General features: G+C 39.8%; 1 protein-coding gene across 3 annotated transcripts in view; it reads left to right on the top strand.

The window, feature by feature from the left end:
* WAPL (WAPL cohesin release factor) overlaps positions 1-24,495 on the top strand; it is a 149,806-nt gene that overhangs the window by 88,754 nt on the left and 36,557 nt on the right. For all 3 annotated transcript variants that reach the window (XM_068689384.1, XM_068689383.1, XM_068689385.1), the window contains 2 exons: positions 11,633-12,682; positions 19,695-19,813. In XM_068689384.1, the coding sequence (XP_068545485.1) occupies positions 11,633-12,682; positions 19,695-19,813 (1,169 nt within the window). The remainder of the gene's footprint in view (positions 1-11,632; positions 12,683-19,694; positions 19,814-24,495) is intronic.

The raw sequence follows: 24,495 nt of genomic DNA, 5'->3' as shown, positions 1-24,495 counted from the left end.
GTGTGGATAGATAGAAATGCAAGGCAATAAGGTTAAGAAACAGTCGTGTTTCTCTTGTGGGTATATACTTGTGGAAGAAAAACAGACTTTAAATGAGGTTTACAGAATGTTGTAGAAGATTTTAAAGCAAGATTAGGAAGAAGAGTGGAGGAGAAATGTCATTTTTTCCACCTGTGAAAGACAAGCTGAAAGACTAATATATATAACTTGGATGAGAATACCTATCTGGGAAAACGGAAAGGACTGAAGTGCAAGGGGTCATTTAAGGAAACTTGTAGGGCTTAAATTTGGTAGAAATTGAGAGGCAGGGTATAGCTGATGACAAGCAACCTAGGCTAATTCTTACTTAAATTTTAAATGGAGGAGGAAGTGCCTTCAGTAGTGAAGGAGTAAATTAGTCATGGTAGCTTTGTTTCCCTCCTCCCCCAGAAACGTTTCCTGGGAAGGCAGTCGTGCTAAGCACCGTGCTGTGTGCAGTTTGGCCGGGTAAGTACATGTAGACTGGTATGAAGATGGTGGTGACCTGTGCAGTGACTGAGGATGTAGTGAAACACCAGTGACCAGGCAGAAAATCTGCTGATTGCTGGCTGAAGAAGTGATAGGTGAGAGGAAAAGCAATTAGGTTGTTACTTAAAAACAAACTTCCTATGTATTTGAAAATTAAGCCTGGGATAAAGGCAGGTGATGAGAAGAATGAATATTTTTCTGTGTGAGAGGAGCAGTACTTGTGTCAGCCTGCCCCTGCCGCCTGCAGGCAGGCCTCCATTTCCATTGAAATACACAGGTTTTAGAAGCAAGTGTTACTCTGGCAGCAGCTATCATTTTTGCATCAGCATAAGACAGCCTCTCAGAACGACTGTTGCTGGTATGTTCTCCCAGTGGGGAAAAAGTCTGTGAGGAGTAGCTTCGTGTGGCTCAGCAGAGGTCCAAGGTGAGAAACAGTCGCGTGGTGCTTTGGGTGTTTTGGTCCTGTGCAGCCCACCACACGGGAAGGGCATTGGGCTAACAGCACTTCACCTTCAGAAAGCCACTGGAGAGCTTGGCCCAGGTTTTTCTTACAGCCCTGTAATAACGTGTTTGTTGTTCACTTGAGAATTTCCTTGTTCATTGAAAATCTGTAGTTCTTTTAATTGTCTGGCACGTCGCATAGTGCTGCTGTGCGGTTATGCTTCATTACATGGGAGGAAGAGCTGGGGGCTGTATTGTGACTAACAGACCCACAGACACCAGCACAGGCTGCGTTCAGGCCTACAAACGAATCTGCTGGGAGTGTGGAGTGAACAGAGTGACTGTTCAGAGATCCCACGTTACCAAACCGAAAGGCTGCTATTAGGTGATAAGGAAAAATTAAAGATGTTTTCTATCTCACGAGCTATATGCTTAGAATAACTAACTGACATGAAGAGGTGTAGTGTAATTCAGAACTTGGTTCATCTAAGTAAGCTTGTTAAATATTAAATATGGACTTTTCATATAAAGTACTTCAGAATTTTCACTTTCAGGGTGTAACAAAAAAAGCAAACTATTCTTAAGGAAAATAGTTCCATGATAGCAGTAAACTAAATCTCATCGATTCAGGGTTTTCAGTGTAATTCTGCAAAATAGGGATACAACATAAAGCATCTGCCAAGAAGCAAAGCAGTGTCTATCCAACCTGCACGTGAACTTAACGGGAACTCATTTTGTTTCAAAGAGTGAAGAACAAGAATTACATAAGAATCTGTAATCATAGCTTTGGATGTGGTGGTTCTATAATTTTAGCTCTTTCGGTGATTGTCAACCATGAAACTGGTCTTGAGAGTCTAATCTTTTGAGGCTCTTATGCTTCTTATCTTCTGTTTATGCTCTCTAACAGGCAATGCTTTTCCAGATCTTGCGGGCATCAGTGGGTAATGATGTTATCTAAGTGGTAAATTTTTGCCCATCTCTTACAACTGTGTATTTTATATCCATAAGCTTTTTTTTTTCTGTTCCCCAGCTGTTCAGTCATAGGCAGAAAACATAGCAAAGGAGTCTAGTCTGTAACCTTTTCTCCTTACCAACCAAAACATTTGATTTCCAATAGGGAGTAGAGGAGAGAAACTAATGAAACTCATTTTCATATTTGGAGGGAAACATGGCTTTTCTGTGGTTAGTAAGTCTGCTAGTTTTCTGTCCAAACCAAAGAAGACACTGTACGTCTTGGTTGGGCTCTCTTCCCAGAAATGAAGATGATGATACAAGCACTTGGTAAAGATTTGTCTTTTCCTTTAGCTTGGCCAGCTTTGAGTTGTAAAGCGATGTAGCTTTATGTCCTGAAAAATCGGTGATAGTAAAGTGAAGCTACAATAAATGAGTGTTTGGGAACATCAGGCAGAGCTATAGCTCATAATGAGCTTACGAACTGGTTCTTGTCTCCTGTGTCAGTGGTCTGTTCATGTGCTGTGGCCTGCTTATGTGTGTGCCCTCAATAGCTGGTGATATCAGAAGGTCTTGGATACCATTTTTTTTTTTGTTTAATCTTATTGCTGCTGCCTTCTTGATGTTTCTTTTTTCTTGGTGATGCATCTGTCTGGGTAGTGAGGTCTCATTTGAAAAGACATAGAGGAATGTGAGGTTGGCATTGTGCCACCTGCCTGCCCTTCTAGAGATGTCATTGCCTCTGACTAGTATCTATACATAGGCAATAAATTCTGTGCATTTCTGTGGTTTAGAGTAAAGGAAACCTAGTTCAAGTCTGTAGATCTGTTTCCTCTGTGTAGCAAGTCAATCATGTTCTTTTCACTTTTAACTTCTTTACCGAAAGGGTTGTTAGGCACTGGAACAGGCTGCCCAGGGAAGTGGTGGAGTCACCATCCCTGGAGGTCTTTAAAAGACGTTTAGATGTAGAGCTTAGGGATATGGTTTAGTGGGGACTGTTAGCGTTAGGTCAGAGGTTGGACTCGATGATCTTGAGGTCTCTTCCAACCTAGAAATTCTATAATTCTGTGATTCAGTTTTAAAACGAAGGCTTCCCCAGCTTGTTCCACGGCAGCGAAGGTGTGTAACATCTCATTGTGCACCAGCTGTGGAGGGCAGCACAGATCCTGTACGTAGCTTCAGCATGCTTCGCTTAGCAGCCATCAAGAATGGAACAAGTGAGAGAAAACTAACCTGGAGCTGGAGTTAGTGGGGCTAATGTTTAATACTTCCAACTCTTTCTAGAGTAAGAGAAATAAGCATTCGTTTTGCATACGTGATAATATTTTGATATCTTAGCCTGGTTTCGTAGCATTGCAAGACTACCATTGACTGTTGTTTTGTTCTCTTCACTTCCCTAGTAACTTTTGTTCCAGTTAGCCAGTATGAGTCAAATCTTGAAAGGTGGGACCTGCAGCCTGTGCTGCCTCCTGCCCCATCAAGTGGGCCAGTGCTGGGGGGCTGCAGGGACAGCCGTGTGGGTCATGGTGCTTGGTGTGGTTGTTGTGCCCTTGGGCACTGCTGAGCAGAAACGACCCTCCAGAGATGGTGCTCTCGCAGGCGGAGGAACTGGTCTGTGCTCGCCGTGACTTCTCAGTGGCAAGTAAGGCACTAAGGCTCTGCTGCTGGATTGTTAACAGAATACGTGTACAGTGTTTGACTCCAGGCAGTGAGTGTCAGGCTGGAAATGTTGATTTGATTTTGTGAAGGTGAAATCGATGTTTTCAGACTCAGAGCCAAGCAACTTAGTCTTGTAAGTTAAATGGAAATTAGATTAAACTGAAAGAGGGCCTGAGGTGGGGTGTACATTTGCTAGCGGTTGGTTTGGATTGTGGTATTTGTGTCAACAAAAGTACTTGGTTTCCTAAAGGATTTTTTTTCCATTGACTTCGTTTAGGATTCCATCTTGGTTTATGCTGTACCCTAAGGACCAGGGTATGACATGGTTAACTGCAGATTCTTCCATGATGGCAAGAGGGTTATCAGAAAAGACAAATTCCAGTGTTTTCCTCTCCAAGTAAGAATGCTTTGTCACACTCTGAACCTGCTGTGGGAAGTGGAAGGAGCCACTTTTGTGATTTCCCATTTCTGCATTGGCATGCTTGCTGCTTTTAGGCCCTGCCTGGCGCAAATTTGGGCCAAGTTTGTATTAATGCAACTGTAAACACCATGATGGTGAGCCATGAGCAGGAATGAGCAGGCTGCTTGTAATGCATACCCAAATGCTAAATGTGCAGCACTAGGTATTTAGTCAGTCGTTTCAATGGAGTTTCATTGCTGTAAATACTCGTGTGTCATCAGTGATGATATGAGAAAATACCAGTTTGAGCTGTCTAAAGAATTCTGATAAAAATCTGTGAAGGTGCCCAGGCTACAAGATAAGTGGCTCTAGTTTGACAAAGCAGAATGACTGTGGCAAGATGGAAGAATCCTGGCGAAGCTCCCAGCTCCTGGAGCACTTGTGCACCCACTGGTGCTTCCATCCTCTCCCTCTTCCCCCCACGTACTTTTAGAGGCTTTCTGCTATTCTCTAGCTATATCGCTTTTGACAACCACCAGACAGAAAACTCTGCCTTAATTACTCACTGCTACAAGGCATCTTTGCCTGGCTACTCTGGGCTGTGCTGGGCTGTTGCAGCTCTCAGTATTGCAGCTGAGTTTTGCCTGGTCTGTTCCTTGTGGTATTTGCTGCTCATTGTAGGTGCCATATTCACGTGCCTTTGAACGCTGCCTTATGCTTACAGGTGTTGGTCAGTGGCTGTTGTGGTTCTGTTGCTTATGCAATTAACTTCCCCTTACGTTTACTTCGTGTTATCAGAGGAGAGAAGTACTGAATGTGCTCCATTGCGTGCAAAACAGTGGGGGGACAGACAAAAGTCCGGTTTAGAAATACTCAGGCATCTGCATTTTTAAAAAACATAGACTTTGGTCTCTGTTTCTTTGCTGGTTTGAATACAACATACAATACAAACTGTCTGGAGTCGCTTAGTCAATGCTGAAGGCAATTTGCTAGATATCCCTTGTATTGGTTTTTAGGAATCTGTTTTTCTTACTCCATCAGCAGTCCAGAAGTGAAGGTTTTGAGCCATGTGAATAGAGCAATCCGTGAGAGTGCTCTTCTGCCTCTGCTATAGAGAAAGATTTGTGTTACTGTGTCCTGCTCAACTGTTCCAGCGTGGTTTCTGCTCTGGAAAAGCTACTGGATTTATTTTTTTTGTTGTTCTTTAAGAGAATATATAACTGAAGGTAGATGGTAAGAAGTATACTGGAAGTTGTCTGTCTTAGTTCAACTACAATTATTCTTGTGGGTGACATAGAATTAAAAAGGAAGTGATTCTTCTTACTCTGAGAGCAGTTTCTGGAAGCCTTGCTATTACTATTTTTTTTTAAGACCTTTCACCATCTCAACAGGTCTGTATGTTGTTTTTTTTTTGTTATTAGCATGATTGAACCAAATGTTTTGCGGGTGAGGAGATTTTCTTCATTGTACTATGTGAAAAAGAAAGAATTAGTGATGCTTCTAAGGGTTATTTGGGAACACACTTCGAGGTAGGTTTTTTTTCAGAGGAAAAACCTTTTAAAATAGGGTGAGATGTATTATGGGTGTTTAATGAAAAAATGAAGTTGAAATCTGAGACATTTAAAGTCAAAATTACGAGTGATACCCAGCTGAAGAATGTAGGTATAATATCTCTAAAGGAAATGCTTTTCTTTTTCTTATATAAAAAAAAAATATATATATATATATATACACAAATAAATGAAGTCTAGAATAGCATTCTCCCTTTGTATGTGACCTTAGAAATGAAAAGCCAAGTGGTAGTTCTCCTGTAGCTACTTGTGATAGTCACAAGGCACTTTGTGTTTTGTCAAATGTATGGAAGAGCGTTTCTTCCATCTGCCTGCTAAGTGACTGCTTATGTTAAGCATGTAGTTGAAAAAAATACAAACAGAAAATTCACTCTATATCCATCTAGTATAAATTATGCAGGTCTAGGTGGGCTCTTGTGTAATGTTTAAAGGTTATTATTAGAAAAATGTTTATTATTGGAAAAGTGGTGGGATTTGGGGAACTCAGTTACGCTCACACAGTTTAAGCATTTCCTTTTATCTAGAGGAAGAAAAATTGAGTGTCTTGCAGCATATGAAGTTTTTATCTCTGGTGGTCATCTTACAAAGCTGATGAGAATAATCATTTTAGTCACTCACAGCTTTGTGAAGTTTGGTCATGTTTATCAGTCTGTGAAAACATCCTATGTGTTTAGTGAGAAAGAGTCGAAGTTTCGTATCTTCTGTATTCATCAGCAATTCTTCAGACATCCCTATCTTTCCACTAGAAACTAGAGCATAAAATAAGCAAGGGGTATGTATGTGTGGGTGGTTTTATATTCATTTACATTTAATTTGCCTGCCAGTCATTGAGATTGGTTCTCTCATACTCTGGTAATTAAATTCTAGAGATTCAAGCAGAGCAAACAAATCATGATTAGTACAGGAGATTGTTATGGTTCTTCGCAATATTGTGCTAACACCTGAAAAAAGACTCTCCCGTGGTTTATATAGCTGTGTGATATTGCTGATCTGAGATTTCTTGGGAGATTTCTTCTGCTATTTGGGCCCCAAAAGAGCCTAATTGCAGGTAAAATTAGGAGGGGAAATTACATGACTCTTTGGAACTACAGAATATCTAGTCATTCACGGTTAGTACTTCGAAAGTAATTTCTCTGTGCCTTTTGCATCTGTAAATAAGTTGACATGTTACACGTTTGTTACAGTCCTGCTAGCTTCAGCTGTAACAGTTACTGCAGACAGCTATAGTAATTATTAAAATCAAGGGTAGGTTTCTGGGATCACTGGTATCGTACACCTTTGGCAATGAAGGATTTTCAGTAATTGTTGTTCTAGAAGCTTCAGCCTGGCTGCTTTTGACACATTGAGGAAAAGAAGACGATGTCTTGATAAAGTATTCGTTGAGGAAGTACTTAGCTAAATATCACTGCTTAGTTTTCCACCAGTGTGTTATGATGATCCAGTCTTCAAGTCAAACTTTCTATCCTGTGTACAGCAAATAGCTTACTAGTTAAGTTTTTCATCAACCTTGCTTATGAAGAGGGGGAAAAAAGTATCTCATGGCAGTTAGCAGAGGGTCCCAAGTACGAGGTGGTTCTCAACTGCTGCTGATAGGCACAAAACGAGTGGGGAGCAGGCTGGCTCACTGCCACTTGGTCGCTGTTTGCCAGTAACTTTTTGTGCTGTATTGAATTACTGGCTCTATGAGCGCAAAAAATAAGATGCAATGCTCTGCTGCTAGTTAAGTCTTTTCAGAGAGGACTCAAAATTCGGAATTACTTATGCACATATTCAAAGAGACACAGTGCAAAGGCAGTGGAAGTCCTGCTGTGGTACAGAAAGAGCTGTTAATGGAGCATACTTGCATTTAACGATCATTTTTTGGAAGTCTCTCTTCAAAAAGAAGCACTGGTAAAACTGTCTGATGGGGATTGAATGGGTTTGTTATTTATTAGTCAGCCGGGCTGACTGGAGAAGGTGACTTTATTGACTGACAGATGAAGAGAAACGAGGAATTCAGGGCTGGGAGGACTGGTGTATGCTGCTGCTGCCTCAGCTCCGTCGGATTGAATCATTCAGTGGCGCAGGCACACAAATGCCTTGTGTGTGTTTGGTGGTTGTCTTAGAGGCAGCAGAGACTGGTGCTGAGGGGCCGATAAGGGAACCCAGGACACGAGTTGGGTTATCGGCTCTGCTGGGATAGCAGCACAAGGAGAGCAGCGAGCGGCTTGGCCATGTGTGGAACTGGCAATGAGAATAGGAGCCACATCAGCACAGAGGATTAAACAGTGCCATCGTGGCAAGTCCAGGAAAATGGAAACGGGGGAAATAGATGCAATGGATGGCTCTGGTCACGAGGCACCTCTCAGCTGATGGCTCAGTTTGCCCAAATGTGGCTGCTGCAGTGAGGGAACAAAACTTTTTCCTCACATAGTAGGTTACAGATGACTGGCTGGGACTGTGTTGCCTGCTTGGAGCTGTACAAATACTGGGCTAATTTTAGCCCATTCTGAGATATTCTAGAACAATGTGTAGAATAGTTCTTCAGTGTATGTAACTACATAATCAAAATCAATGTTTTCATTAAGAAGGAATTTTAGTTATTTGTCATGTGGATTTATTATTACTCAATGTAATATCTAATGCATGTTAGAAAAACTTAATTTTAATAAAAGCAGCACTGGGATTGATAGAAGGTCAAGGATCATCTTTCTTACAGGGACGTAGCAGAAGAGAGCTTTAGCTCCTACTTTGAGTAACTTCCTTGTAAAGAACTGAAACACGAAAATGGCTTCAGCAGCCAACCACTGCCTCTGAACTAAGGAATGACCACAAGAGTTGTGTTGTAGATAGTGATTTTGTGTGAAAAACCTAAATAAATAGTCCCTGAATATCTTTCCTTTTAAATATTTAATGCTTTTTTAAAAAATATTTTTTACTTTTAAATAGTCCACTGTTTTTTAAAATCTGCAATTCTGAGAACAGAGATGAAAGTGTGTGTTACAGGGTGGTTGTTGGTTGAAGATTCCTTGGTATTTCTTCCAATAGTTCTTTTGACAGTGGTGGCTTGTGTATATCTGTAGATACAGATACCTATATTTGTTTGACATCTTCAGTCTGTTTTGCAGGCTGAGTATGTACATTATCTTTTGTGCTTTAGAAAACCATCTATAGGTGTAACAGTAATGCTTCAAACTATGATAATATAACACTACATTTTTGCAGTACTCTTCTCAAAACAAATTCTTGAATTATTTGACTGTTGGGTTATAATGTGCATATGCACATTTGTATTGCATTCCTTCCCTGGGAAGAGCAGATTAGGTTTGTTCCTGATATGCCATGCAGGTCTTCAAAATCCCAGGCATCCTTAGGATAGGAAAACCTTTCCCTTTCCAGACATACGTGCTGAAACTTCTTCGTAACAGTTCAAAGTGTTGTTTATTAGGCAAAGGCAGGCATATGTTAAATGTGTGTGTTTTAAATGTTGCTTAGGTTTTATTAATTCAAGTAAATGTGCACTCAGATATGGAATAGTAGTGGGAAGGCTACACTTCAGTGAGAAAGCCTGGAAATCAAATATTGTAGGTTTAATTTGCTGGTTTTCATGCCTATGTACTACCGTGGCTTTCAGTTACACAGTAATAAACATATGGCAGGAGAAGGGAACACGGTGTATGCTATTGGGCTCCCTTTTTAATTCTGGAAAAACTAATATTGGGTGGACATCCTGGCTTATCACTAGTATCAGATTGAAATGGGATTAATAAGATTCCTTGTGTTATGTATTGATTGCTCAAGACAAAGACTAATTGAGATTCCATTGCTGAGATGGCTAGGACTCATGCTCTTGAGAGAATTTAGTATTGCATCTCATATATTCTCTGAAGAGCTTTTTTATTTCTAGCTGAGTATTTAAACTGCTACAACAGACCTCAGGTAGACTCCCAGAAAACTTGAATGCAATGTGAAATATTACTTGTCCTGTCTCCCTGAGGAATTTCAGCTAGGATTAGACCATTTACCTGCAAAACTTGACTTGGTAGTCATTGCTTTTAGTAGAGTTTTTCTTCCGAGCCTTAAAATTCTTTTACAGTTGCTATAAGCAGGGATAGGCATTTAGATGATGCAGTTTTAATCTGAAAGCAGACGAACAGAAATCCCTGGAACAGTATTGATGCTCACTTCCTTCACCAGGAAGGTTGAAACCTTTTGGTCAGTGCCATGAAACTTCTGTGCCACTTGGGTAAGTGGTACCTGATGAATGCAGTCAGGACCAGAACTGAAGGATGCCAAAGCCTCCATTTTAGTTTAGGAAGCATTTGCTACATGACAAAGCCAAAGCTTAGCAGTTGTGTTCTGCCTGTGGAGCATCTTCCATTACTGTGGCCTTCTGTGCCTGTCTCTTGACAGCATGTTCTCTTCTCGCCTTTTGTCTGCTTGTCCCTGTCACAGTTGCTTCTGTTTCTGTGGTTTATCTCATCATGTGCTAGTCCTCGGTGCATCAGGGCCTTCTGCATCCCAGTCAGACTCCTTATCTTGCTTCTCCTGGGCCATGCTGCCCCTACAGTGAGTGCTGATAGTGCAGTAGGCACCTGGGTCCATGTGTGCTGGCGCTGGCTGACACAAGTCCTAATGAGGTTTCTTGGAAAAAGGATGGGCAGGGCCAACACTCGTGTGTTTTTTTGGGTATGTGTGGTGCAGCAGCAGAGTATGGCAAATGCAGATAAAATCTTCATGAAACTCGTGTACCAAATCCACCAACCTTTGGTTGGTATTCAGGGAAAACAAAGGCAATGGTTTCCATCGCAGTTCTCTGCTGTCTCAGCTGGCATTGCTATTGTGGTCAGCTAAGAACAGACACGACAAACAGTGCTCACAGCCACAGCTGTGCTCCTTGACAGCAGAAGATGCAAGTGTGGCTGTGGGCTGGAGAAGTACAAGACTAACTTTGGCAGTAGCTTTTCTCAGATCTGTGGAAGTATGTTGTAAAAACTGCTCTTGAGAAGTAATTCAAATTAAAATTGAGATGAGAATTATTTTTTTTATATTTCTTCGGGAAGTTTAAGTATTTTCATTTGATGCAGCAAAACGAGATAGTTGCTGATGTGTGTGCCATTATGATCAGGGCACATGATCGAGACCTCTAAGATAGTTTGCAAGGATCTGTAGCATATTTAGTACAGATTTTACTGGATGACTTTTACTTGTTTCAGTTACTATCATAGACGTTGGACTATAAGGTAATTTTCAGGAAATTTACTTAATTGGACATTTACTTAATTGATAGGTTCTGTAGCTCATGCTGATTTCCATGTCTACTGTTACATTGCCTTGCTGCTATCTAGTCCTTAGTTAGACCAGGAGCATACAAATGAGTGGCTGTAGCCTGCTCCTGCATCCCCTTTCCTATACAGTAGGCTACCATAATGCATCTTGTAGTATTAGAAATGAGCATGTGCCAACTTAGCCATGCCATTGATTCACGTGTTTCATGTTACCATTATGTTATGTTGCCTGTTATTTTCAAGTGCTATGCAAAAGCAGGAAAACTCTTAAACTAGGGCAACTGAAGCAGATCAGGCACTAAAATGTGTATCACAAAAGTTGATTAAAAACAAGGATTTGCGAGGGACATCACTGTTCCTATGTAAAGGAAGGAAAATAAGACTTTTTTTCTAATGTAATTAGAAAGTGAATTATAATCATCCTTTATCCCTAATTATTCATTGTGAGACACTGAAACAGATTGAATGGTGTTTTGACTTCATAGAATATTTTGTTGCAGACTTCTCCTTTTTTGTTGAGGTCGTGTACATCAGTAAGTGCTTCTATTTGGGGGATATTTTTTTCACAATGCATTTGTTTTCAAAGTGACACTTTATTCAAGCTGGTGTGTATTTTTGCTAGGGATGATGAAGAGACTTTATAACAAAGATTGTAAGCTGGAAGACTTAACGTATATCAGTATTAATTAGGAGGATTGAGACTCCTTTAATGATTTTTTAAATTAAGTACTGAATATTTACTGTTATGTTGTGATTTTTTTTCAAATTTGTCTGCAAGGGTGATTATTTTCTTAGCAGAGCTTTTTGCTCATAAATTTATTTTTGTTTTCTTTTAGATAAAATGCAGAATTTGAACGAAGATAATGATAAGAACAGTCATTTCACCTGTGAGAATGCTGAAGACAGTAACAAAACCAATGCTGAAACTACAGATGCTTCTGGATTCAATGCTGAAGCCAAGGACTTGCCTGATTCTTGGGACTCCCACGTTGGAAAAACGTCAGACTCTCCATCAGAAGCATCTCAGACGAAGGGGCCATTAAGAACTCATTTGTATGAATGGGAGGATGAAACTGAAGATACCAGAACTGGAGAGTATGTATTAGATTTTGACAGTGAACAACTCTCAGAGGTGAAGAGCAAGGATGAGGAGGGCGATAAAGAAGATACTGAAAATCCAAAGGAAGCCATTAGTGAAGAACTTGTGCAAACTATTCCTAGGCCAAGCAACTGTAGGACATATTGTAGATCTAACAAAGCAAAACCACAGGGGGCAACAAATTTTGACAAGCTAATGGATGGCACTAGCCAGTCTTTATCCAAAGCAAACAATGAGTCAAATAACGATGGTCTGAACACAGCAAGAAAAGCTTCTCTAAGTAGTGGGACCAGTTTTAGAGGGACGGTTGGACGGACTAGAGACTACACTGTTCTACATCCATCTTGCTTGTCAGTTTGTAATGTTACTATACAGGATACCATGGAAAGAATTGATGAATTTACCACAGCAACCCCTACTGACTTGGGAGAAGCTGGACGTTTAAGAAAAAAAGCAGACATTGCTACTACAAAAACTACAACCAGGTTCCGACCAAGCAATACCAAATCCAAAAAGGATGTCAAATTAGAGTTTTTTGGGTTTGACGATCAAGATGAGGGAGGGGGAGATGAAGGTGCCTCTAGAAGTTCTGGGAGTTCCAATTACAAAATTAAGTACTTTGGGTTTGATGACCTGAGTGAAAGCGAGGATGAAGAAGAAGAATGGCAGGTAGCGGAAAGGAAAGCTAACAAAAAACGAAGTAGAACTGCACCATCTTCCTCACTTCAGTCAACCTCCGAGAGTAATGAAAACTGCTCCCAGGATAGCCAGCTCAATACTAATGCAGGTAAACAGAACTCTTTTAGAATACATGGTAAATATTTTAATTCAGTTGGCCTTTATTTGGTTCTTTTTTTCAGTGTACTGAAGGATTCATCGAACAATACTCTTGGGTTGGATATCTGGAAGTTACATTTGCTTATGGTTTGCTACAGTTCTGTTTATTTAGTGTTTTGTGGCAACCTTGAAATATGCCAGAGGTAGAAGGTTTTCTTTTTTCTGTTTCTTTTCCGTTTCTTTTCTGTTTCTTACCTGTTTTAATGTGTTTTGCATACAGTGCCTATGCCTAGTAGGCCGATACCTTCCTACAGAAGCCCTATTGGCAACCCCAGATTACTGAGCTGAGGCAGAAACTTGTGCTTTTCGAACACATTTGTGAACAGTTTGCACCTTTCTCAAGCGAGAGAGGCTCTGGGGGCTGGTGGAGTGCCAGTCAGCTACCTGGCTTTGGTTGTGCCCCTGCATATTGCAGATTTTTTTGTTTCCAAGTTGCTATCTCTTTTACATAGGCGGTATGTTGGTATATGTGCGTTTGTACATGTGTGTACACACATGAATAAAAGTATTAAGGCAGAATTTGCTAAGCACCATGTGGTGCCTTTGAATAATTGGAGTATTGCTTGGTGGTCCTTGTGGTGACTTTGATCAAGGCTGAAGGTGTGTTGGTGAAGAAGAGGAGGAATAACCATGGGGAAAGGTTTCCTTCAGCTTTTTCTTACTGAAAGCTTTTCTGAAAATGTGTAATACCAAAGCCTCATGCGTGTTGGATTAAGTGTTTCAAAACACTGCTAATACTCTAGAGAACTTCTTGGCCCTGCACTTTGAAGCATGAATCTGCAAAGAAGTTTTTATCCATTCATTGATGGTTAAGACTTTCAGCAAAATGTGTTTTATGGCAGTGGGGAGAGGGGAGAACTTGAGTCTAGCTTTGCAGATGCTGGAGAATCTGCTTTTTTCCCTTGTGCAAATAATTTCTGCTAATATAATCCAAAAATAACATCTTGTAGGAAAAGATCTTCATTTTTGTCTTCTAATTATAGCGTTCTTTAGGAACAGAATTGTCTTTAAGACCTTCTAATTAAAGATTAGAAGAAGACTGGAGACATTGTAAATTTTTAAAGGACCAAGTTAATACTGGTATTATGTGGGGATATTGTGTTTTCAAACAAAAATACTTGAAATCTCAATTTCACTATGGTGAGAGACTTGCATTCCAGCATCTTTGGAAAATGGGTTTAACTTACAGGGCTGCTTATGAAGTACTCCATTTGGGTTCCTTTCTCTGACTAGTCTTTGGTCAGCTGTTTAGTCCAAGGAAAAAAATTCCTTACACAGTTAAGGCAGCAGAGATGCTGATCCATCGAATCATCCTTTCAGCTACTGTTCTCTGGAGCCTCAAAATATCTCCTGTTTACATTCAGTACTGTGTTCACAGAGGAGGCTGTTATACTCCGACATATCACTGATTATTTCTCTGACATGTTCTGCAGAGATGGCCTTGGCACAGACAGATGTAAATTTTTGTGGGTTCTCAGTTTCTTAAATGCACTTCTCCAGTGTTGAGGTAAGAGCTGCCTCTCAGTATGTCCACTGGTGCATGCTTCCCCTGTATTTGTCTGCTTTACTCAGTCGATTCCTGGTTTGGGTCACTGGTAAGCAGGTGAGATTTGACTTTTGAAAAGCAAAGCTTGAAGCTTTTTCCTAAGTCCCGGCATGTTCCCTAGCTCAGTCCTGTAGTACAGATTGTAAAGATAGGGAGTTGAATGTTGCCCTGAGATTTGTAATCCTTTTTGCTATTTCTGGTTGTGTTCTCTCAGACCTTTCAAAAGGTTGACTGTTAGGATCACTTTGGACAGTCGTTTGATGATCCTTAAATACAGTGTTACTGAGTTTGAAAATTTATCAAGGACTTCTGGATCTAAACCTTATGTTGAGGTAAAATAACTTCGGTGAGTTACGGAAAAAAAGCTACTTCAACATTCATGGGAAACACAGGTTTTGAATCCAAATTCAGAAGCTTTTAGAATATGTTGCACATAAAAACCTTCTTCACAAGTTGCAATGTTGAAAGGTTGTAGTGCTTGCTACCTGAGTTGTCTGCTTTTCTTTCTCATACTGATGAATAGACCTACAGGTCAAAATTCAGTGTGCCAGTTCCAAGATGACAAGTGAGATGCCAGCTCTTCTCGCTGAATTCCAGCTCTGGAAATCATTAGACGAAGTTGTTATTTTTCTCCTATTTGATGTAGACTCCATTTTATTTTACAGAAACACTGACCATGTGGGCTTACTCCCAGTGTAGTAGTCTACATTTCAAGCATTTTCACAGAATTACCATTGGTCTCCCCTGAGGAGCCACCAGTCTTTGCAGAGATTGTAGAACAAGTAAAGGTTGGTGGCTGACTGCTGCTGGTAGCTCAAAGAATAAAGTCATGATGTCTCTGTGGTGGAAGGAACTCAGGAAGAAGATGAGCACAAGCAATCAGATGGTTTGGAGAGGTAATTTTGAAAAGGTAACATCACCCAAAGAACGTAAGAAAATCTGTGGTGCTCTGTTAAGAGCTGTCTGACAGACTGAAGCATTGAGCTGTGTCTAGGAAAGGTTGTTCAAAGGCATACACTTCCCAGAGCACACAAGGCTTTTTCCCCTTGAAGCTTAAGTGAGACAATCTCCTACGTTATTTATCAGTATGGGAGAAATGTTTCCCATCTACTGTAAATACAAGACTCCTAGGAGCTTTGAGATCTGTCATGGTTCACAGAAGGGGCAACTGCCCTGTCAGCTCCCTGTATCAGCAGGCACGAATGCTGAATCCTAGGGATGGCTTTTCGTGTTCGTGTGCTGGCCTCATCGCTCACCGTTTCAGCAGGGAAGGGGATGAGGAGAAGCCCTTCAGAGGGAGCTGGAGGGGGTTGTTTACAGGGAACAAGGCTGAAAGGATCGAAAGGGGACGTGAAGTGATAGGACATGAGAGATTTTCTTGTTTGTTTCCTGTTTTCTTTCAGTGAGTTGTTCTGGGGGAATTGGTTTCAAAATGCATGAAGGTTTCAGTTTTTGCACAAAACTCCTAAAACTGACTTTTGAAGTTCTGTGAATAAGTAGTGTTATAAGATATAGTCAGCTTTTTGAAAGAGATCTGGTGCTTTCTGTTGCAGTCTCACCCTATTTTTGCCTTAATACTAATTTGGTTACTTAAAATAATCCAGACCTATTTTTATGAAACACATTTTAGAAAGTTACTCTGAAGCATTATGCAGAGATTTTCTAACTATGGAAATGGGCTATTCCTCCCAGGCTGGGTGGAAAGTAAATTTAGTAACACAAATGCAACTGTTCCTGCAAGTCGAGTGCAAGGAAGCACCAAAGACCAGATGGGTAACACTGTTAGTGCAGGAAAAAATACAAAGTAGGTAATTTCATTTTGAGTTTGAGACAGTCTCTCAGGTAACCGTGTCTGTTCTGTTCTTCACTTGTCCAGTAAGCTCACCTGAGATGCTCTGCCTTTTAAATTCTTAGGCCCTTCTCACAGACTCTTCTGTTTTAATGGAGGCACTTCATCACTTTGAACCTTAGACCTGTAGTGCAGCTCTCAGTTCCAGTCCAAGTTGCCATTCCTCTTCGCTACTTGCGGTCCGGGATTCTCTCACCCTGGTCTCAGCACAGGGTGCCTTCTGTTAGGAGCTGCATCCTGCCAGGGGCTAAAAATACCAATTCAGCTGGACTAGAGCAGAAATGGTGCTGGTATCATTTCTGTAGCCAGAACACAGGATGGCTGTAGGAAAGAGAAGCCTTTAGTACCGAAGTGACTTAACTATTTGACTGTATTAGTGGGGAGTTGCATCGAAGAGCAGTCTGCAGTAACTGCAAAGAAGAGAAGGTAACTTTATAAGTATATATGCATTTTACATTTAACTAGGTATTTAAAAATAAGCTGCAGTTTTGAATAGCATGCCTGTATCTTTGGGGCAGTGTTAAACTGCTGGAAGTAACTACGCCATCGGTTTGTTTCTTCCTTGCCCCCAAAGGTCTTGTCCCGTCTTGGCTGTCAGTGGTTCGAGAGATCTCTAAGATACCTGACATGCATCACTCCTGAACTTGCAGCCCCGGAGGGCTTCATTTCCCACTTGTTCAACTGGAACAGCCAGGACTTTGTTACTACTTGCTTTATTACATTTCCCTTTAGCCAATGACAATGAAATTATTACAGAAAGTGACAGGAATTTAAATTTAAAACTGAATAAAATTGTGTTTCATTACCTTAATATAGATTGACACAAACAGGATAGCTCAGTCGCCCAAAACATTGCATTAAATGAAGATACTAACATCTATATTCTTTTATGTGCTTATTTTTATTTCCTTCATGTCCTTCTTCACTATATTTCTCATAAGCAGCACAGTAATTAAGGGCTACAGTATTATTGACTTAAATTACGCTAGCAGGTATGTTGTTACGGTAGTATAAGCATCACAGCTTAGCCTTTTGCTTTGTAAATCAGTTCTGATATACCACTAAATGCCTGTCGTGTTCATTTTCCTTTCAGTGATCAAGATGAATTTCTTATATTCCTTCTGGAAAGTCATGTAGCTTTTTCATATAAGCATCTAGCACTCAGTGAGCTTAATTTTTTTCTTTATTTACATCTCATTCCAAACTAAATCAGCTTAACAGGTTAAATATTTCTAGCCAGTTACTAGTACATTGAAGTCCTCAAAGCGGAGTCCTGTTTGGACTTCAGAAATCTGCAGAATTACTGTCAGGCTCTAAAACAAAAGTTGGTTTGCTTTTCCTCTGGTTTTGCCTTCTCGTTGATATTTGAACATCTTTCTGATTTAGGTAAGCCAGACAAATGATCTCAAAAATTATAAATGCCTTGAAGATGGTTGGATCGAGGAGTAAAGGATTTACATGCTTCTATATTGAGAGGAAGGCCAATATCCTTACCTTTTTTTCTAAATTAAAAAAAAGTAAATCTATGTAAGAGAGCTGTTAGAAAGCAAACTTCGTTAGCATCACTGCTTGCACATCTACTCATGCCTTTGCCTGGCTAAATTTATGTTAGTAAAAGGCTCTCCCCGCATCATTTAACTGAGATTTGAAAGTGTAGTTGGACACAAATGCAGACTGATTTTAGGATACCCAGAAGGCCACGAAGGGCATTGCTTAAATGAGAATAATCCAGATTATTTTATGAAATTAATTATAAAAGCATTTGATGTGCTAACATCATCAAAAGATGAAAAATGGCTATAATAAATAGAAGTTAATTTTTAAAAATCAAATTCAAAATTATCTGACTTAAATGGGATAGTTAATATCACACAAGAGTAGAGAATTCAAACAAAGGAACTTAAGTGATTTAAAAATGGTGGCCTAGTTGGTTTGGAGCCCTGCCAGTCATTGTCTATCATGATACCAGCTCCAGGTCTCTGCTGCAAGGCACAAGTTGGGCTGATGGGGCTGGTGAAAACCACTTCTGAGTTTCTAGTGCCTGGCATGTTTGTAGTTCCTGTGGACAAGTGAGTTACTTTTTAGCTCTTTATCTGGAAGAGGAGGCTCTGTGACTGTGGGTTTGTTTGACCCTCTGTTGGAATTGCAGCCAGGGCCTGTCTTCTCTTAAGTATTTCAGAATCTGGAAGAATGTGCATCCGAGCAATTGGATTGGACTCCTTTAATTGGGAAGTGCCAGTGAAGGGCTAAGTTGACTTTTATGTAGACTTGGAAGTAGTTTCGCTTTATTTAATTAAAGGTAAGGGGAACTGGCCTGTAATTTTTTCCCTGTCAGACTTACTTTATCCAAACATCCTTTAAAAAGCCCCACTTACTTTCAGAGGGATCAGTCACGCTCCTGTGCTGACGTGGGGCTGAAGGGAAATCCAGCCAGTGGGGGCACGAGGCTGGGCCTCTGGGTCTTCTGGGGTGGGTGCACTGCCTCACGGTGTTGCCAGAGCTGTCAAACTCAGCGATTTAAAATAAGGCCCCCAAGCACTTTAGGAATACTTACGTCCCTGGTACTAGCTCAATTTTGTGTGCTTCCAAGTGCAGTTTGAAATTCACTTGCTTGGTTTGCATTGGATTGCCTCATCTAGGAATTTGGTTGGTCCTGTTTACTCAGTGCGCTGAGGATTAAAGTAACTGATCCAACCTGCTTGTATTTTTGCAGTGCAGCTTTCAAATAGCAGCTCCTTTGGAATAGATCTCTTTTCTACACGGTTTATCAGATGAAACAGTGCTTCTCTGTGCCTGTCTTCATTTCTGGTTTGAAATTTTGTGGTAACTTCTGGTTTGTGCCAAGTCAAAGAGCATAAGCTGCTCTCCAAGGGATAATGCTTCGAAACAACACAAGTTTAGAGAAAAATAGGACAAGGGTTTAATTAGATCAGTGAATTGCAGGTTTATAGTGCAAAACTGGTGAATAGAAATACAGATAAAGGAAGTAAGTATTACAGTGGAAGGCCATTTTGGGGGCTTTCAGGCTGACTCCTTGCCAAACTGATGGCTGCATTTCTTTATTACTGTTGCAACAGCACAAGCAAATATAAGCAGGTTGCCTTCATGAGACACAAAGTAAGGTCAATTCTTCATTCCTGTACTTGCAGTAGGAAATGTAAATCTCTCAGTCTTGTACTTCTGATGACCCTCAGCTGCAGTTTAATTTATGTGCTGCTTGGCTGTGGCTGTAAGCTGTGAACAAGCACATGTAAGCTGTGACCTGGGACTCCGAGGAGTGCATGTATGTATGGGGAAATAATAACTTGAAGATTATACGATGGGCTAGAGGTGCTGTAGTGATTTAGGCAGTGTACCTTGTAATGCATCACCTGCATACTATGACTTCTCCAGTCAGTAAACCTGAGCTCTGCCAAGAGCTATGATTGAGCTGAAAACTGAGTTTATGGTGAAGAGTGTTTGATAGTTACATGACTTCAGAAGTTACACATTGAAATGTTAGATGCAAGAAATGCTTTAACAGTTCAACAACTTTCAGTAAGGTTTTATACTTATTTCCTTTTGCAGAGCTTCTGGAATTCTCAGAGGATGCATCCGGTGTGCCTGAAGGCAATAAAAAATCCACAAATAAACAAGGTGATAAATCTAAGGAAAACACCAGGAAGATTTTTAGTGGGCCAAAGCGGGTGAGTAGTAATACTTAGATCAAGTTCTTATTTTAATCAGCTCTTCAGTGTTAATGTTCTTTTATATTTAAACAGGCCTTTTGTCCCACTTTATATCTGTGCTTGGATAATCGTTGTTTTGTAAGATTACACCTTAAATGTGGAAAAGGAAACCTTTCTTCCAGTGAGAAAGTTCTTGCGTCAGTTACTGGGAGTATCAGATGCAAGTCTGAACTCATGGGTTGTGCAATGGTAACTCACAACCTTGATACATTCCATTCTAGATGGTGCTTAAGGAAAAGCACCGTTAGATGCTGTGTAGACTTAATTCTTCACTCTACTAAGCCATATATATCACATTGTAGGATTGAACCTCAAACCTTTCAATTTGGCATTGGTGTCATCTTTATAAGGACGAGTGCTTTTGACACATGGAAAGTAAGAAAGTAAAAAAGAAAAGCAACCCCAGATCCCATGCTACTGTATACCCCAACTGTGTAGCATTCAGTATGAATTTGCCATTTCACATTGTGAACAGAGCTTGCTTATTTTGCTAATGCTAGGTGTGTTTTATCTTACCTGTTATTATAGGTCACTCAGTATTTTGAGGCTTTTGAAGTGCATACAGTGAAAATTATGTTCAGCTGTTCAGCTGAAAGTTTAAAGTACCAGGATCCATGTGATTTCCATTAAATGAAGTTTTTATGACGATTGTCTAGGACACCTATTTTTAGCACCTGAGGCCTTTTAACATGCTTTTTGCATTGCACATTCCCATTGTCTGGACTAGAGTGTAGTTGTCTCACAGTTGTTGCAATCCAGAACTGGGGTAATAAGAGAGAGAGGGAACTGGAAAGGGAAAAGCCTGTATATTTTGTCTTTGACTTTGATTTCCTTAAGTTTTACAAGACCCAGCAGTTGTATGCTTGAATATAAACTTCTGTATGCAGAGGAGTTTGTTCAGTAGTCTAACAATTCTAAGAGATTTTTAAAAATATATTTATTTTTTCCTTTGATGTGTAATGCTAAAAGATCTTATAAAACTAGTTAATTTCTTGTAAAGTATCTTCACTTCAAGTATTTTACATTTTTTTGGTTCGTTCTGAGAACTGTCATCTCTTTTATCCCCCCAGCTGTGTTGATATATAATTATTTTTCGCATCAAATGTGGATTCATGGGTAGAAGAAGAAGGGCAAATCTGTAATATTTTTCAAAACACAAAAGGGAATAATTTGATTTCAGGGGCTGTGTGACCACTAAGTATTTTCAGTTGTAATTCCCTTTTGAACAGAAGTACGGCTTCTTGGTGCCTGGTGACTTTGGGCAGAACGAGGAGCCCTCAGCTGCCAACTCTTGCTTCTGGAGTTTCAAGTCAGGCTGTCGATAAGTGAGGAAGGTTTCCTTTAAAGAACAGAAATATTTCTTTAAAATGGGAGTTCCTCTGCTTCAGCTGATAATCTTTTTTACAAAAGATCAGCTTCTTCTCAGGGAACGTGTTAGAGCAGACTGAGAAACTGAAGTACCGAGAATGTAAATTTGACTGAACCTGTTCTGCTGTATTTTCAGCAGCGTGTAACAGCTCTGGGTGTTCTGCTGAATATGGATTTTGTGTGTGTTTAAGTACTAATATACATCACATTCTAGTCTATGATAACTTTTTATTTTGTTTTTGAATATCTGTACTGGAAATACTTGAGGGATTGTATGAGAACTGTTTTAATTTTGAATGTATATGTGGGGAAAACCTTACAGCAGTATTGTATTATATGGGGAAAAATTGATTCAACTCTGGAAGATTCTCAGTTGGGAATACACTTAATTTAAGTGTGAGATGTGAGAATTAAGCAACCTTTTTGACCCTGCAGTGGTATAATGGACATAGAAGTAGAAATAGCTGTAATTGCAATTCAGATTTTAAATTTTAATGTTCTCTAATCATACAGCTGTTACATGGAGTTAATAATAATAAAAAAAAAAAAAACTTGTAAAGCTTCTGGTGGTAATTAGAGGTGCTATAATTATCGTCCTAAATTATAGATATAAACTCTTAATCTCAATTCTATTTTAATGGAATTTTCTTTCTGGGAAGGGAAAGAAATGAACTAAAAGTACTAGTCTGACCTTAACTACCTGATCTTATTAAAAATACAGTAAAATAAAATTCTTGCACCTTCTCTTTTTTTCTTTCTTGCAGGAACTAGCAGTTAAAGTATTAATTATTTTCTGCTAGGTGGTGATGTTAGAGGTATGGCACTTTGTGTCATGCTGAGCTGAAAAGTAAACAGCGCTATTACTCAGGAAGCAACAGGTGGTATTGTTAAACTTCAGTAGATCCAGAAAGCTGAAGAATTTTTTTCTAGTCTGTAATCAGTAGGGCTCTTGCTAACATCCATGCTTTTTGAAATCCAGCTGTCACACTCCAATGTTCAAGTCCAGTTCTTGAAATTTGGGGCATGTGTAATGAACGATTACAAATATTAATGATTGCTTCTGATGTCAATAGCAAATACGTGTTTCAAAAACTGCTTTTAATATAAGCAACCTCGCTAAAATCACTGACTATTCATACACATAATGAGCTTAAAAGTTGCAATAGTGTGTACTTTACGTATGTAGAACCTTAACCTGAATTCTGCTTTTAAGTGACTTAATTCTCTTTATCCTGAGCCTGAGTTACAAGGGGGATATTATGTACTGTAGCAACGTAATTATGTACTTACAGCATATAAATATTAGCATTACTTGACTTGCAAATTATGGGTGTGAAGCCTGCATGAGTAACATCTGCAGAAGTTTGTTTGCAGCTGTCTACAAATTTAGTTCAACTTGTTCAGTAACTCACTGTCCAGGTAGTACTAAGTCTGGGAGCTCTGTGTGCCTGTGGTATGCTTACCTACCGGTCCTGCAGGGCTTGGTTTGCCTTCCACAGATGAAACTAATTCTCAAGTGTGCAAGAGCTTTTTGGTTGTGGTGCTCCAAATCTACGCAAGACTAAAGACTTGAAAATAGGGACCTTTTTTTTTTTTTTTTTTTTTTCCTTCCCGAGATTTCTTGCTTCTGCCTGTCTCACCACAAATTTGGGCTGGAGCCAGCAAATAACAAAAAGTCAGTTCTGTGGGAGTACTTAGTACAGTTCTCAGGGGTCTTATGCCATGCCACTAAATAGGAAGCTGGAATAAAGCCTTAGAAATGGAGAAGAGAGAAGTAGTCTATCCTCACACTTCATCTTTTGATTATCCTTAACAAATTGATGAGTATGTCTGGTATTCTGTGCCAGGGCTACATTATCAGCTCAGTGTTTCTCTTGTCCAGTATGCCATTTAGGACCACTAGGTCCTCTGAATGGGTTTTGGGATTGTCCTCTGCTGTTAAACCTTAAATGTGTGATCAGAATGCCCTGTAACACTGTGCTGGTCCATAGCCTGTGCCTATGGGAGGCCAGCCTAGGCAAGGTGAATATGGATTACCTTTGCCATATTCTAGCATAAGATTGTAAATAGAATTACTTACCTTAAATAAAAGATATGGAAGTCTTTCAGCTTAAGGGGCCAGGGGAAAGACTCTAATCCTGTTGGTGCTCTCCGTTGCTGCTAAGACGTAAGGGAACTTACTGTGTCACATGAAGTAGGACAAAGCAAGTATAACAGAAAACAAGAGCTCTCCTTCAAGTAGCCACGCACCTGAACAGCTTCTGTTGCGTTTTCTCAAATGGGGGACAAGTAGTGTGAAATTTCAAGGTACTAGGTCAGTGCTGTGTGAGGATTTCAGTGGTTCTGTGCTCTAGAATAAGGTAACTTTGGAAATTAGCCTTTTGGAATTAACTTCTTAGATGTGGATTTTTTTTGCACTATTTCAAAATATACTGTAAAACTTTGGAGTATATTTCATAAAGCATCTGTGCTAGTATTGACAGAATTCACTTCAGTACAAAAGTACTGAACTGTCGCTTTCCTGAGAGAACAAAATTTCTACTTGTTACGATTGGAAACATGAGGAAGTGAGTACTTGCAACGTGGATGCTCTGCATCAGGGATTCATGGGCAAGTGTTCAAATTAAAAACTAATGTGACTTATTAAGGACTTGTGATGTCAGTTAAAATTTGTACATTTCTCTTAACTACTCTTGAAATGGCAACTGGATGTTTAAAAACAAATTTAAACTGCCTTAAGTATCTCCTTCTCTTTTCCTGATAAACTTACTTTAAGAAGGAAGTTTTTTAAACTTGTGCTGAGATTTTGCCCCTAGAAAATCTGTTTTGTGACTGTAAAATACATCTGCCTGATGTACACAGTGAATGGGATGAAGAAAAAACAGCTATTTGTTTCTTATTCTTGTTACACAGTCATTGGATTGTGTGGGAAAAGGTATGGAAAAACCTCTTCACCACTGACACTCTCACAGTGTTTCATTTATGCCACTCAAGTGCTCGACCATGAAATTCCCCTTGCAAAGCTGTTCCATTGATTTTAATATATAGCATATTGCTTAAATTATTCCACTAGCATAGAATGCATTAGCTAGGAAAAGTTGATCTTGTGCATTAAAAACTAAAAGAAAATTCTAGGAATGTTTTGGCTGAAAAAGGAGGGAAGAAAAAAAAAAAAGAAACTTGACGGGAGTATTTGATAAAGCTGACTTGGCTGTGCTTTTGCCGTACCTGCTCACTCCTTTCCCCTTCTTCCTGCAGTTTCATAAGGTACT

Source organism: Anas acuta, chromosome 7 (genome assembly GCF_963932015.1).
Source record: "Anas acuta chromosome 7, bAnaAcu1.1, whole genome shotgun sequence".
NCBI lineage: Eukaryota > Metazoa > Chordata > Aves > Anseriformes > Anatidae > Anas > Anas acuta.
This window is presented reverse-complemented; position numbering and strand designations above follow the sequence as displayed.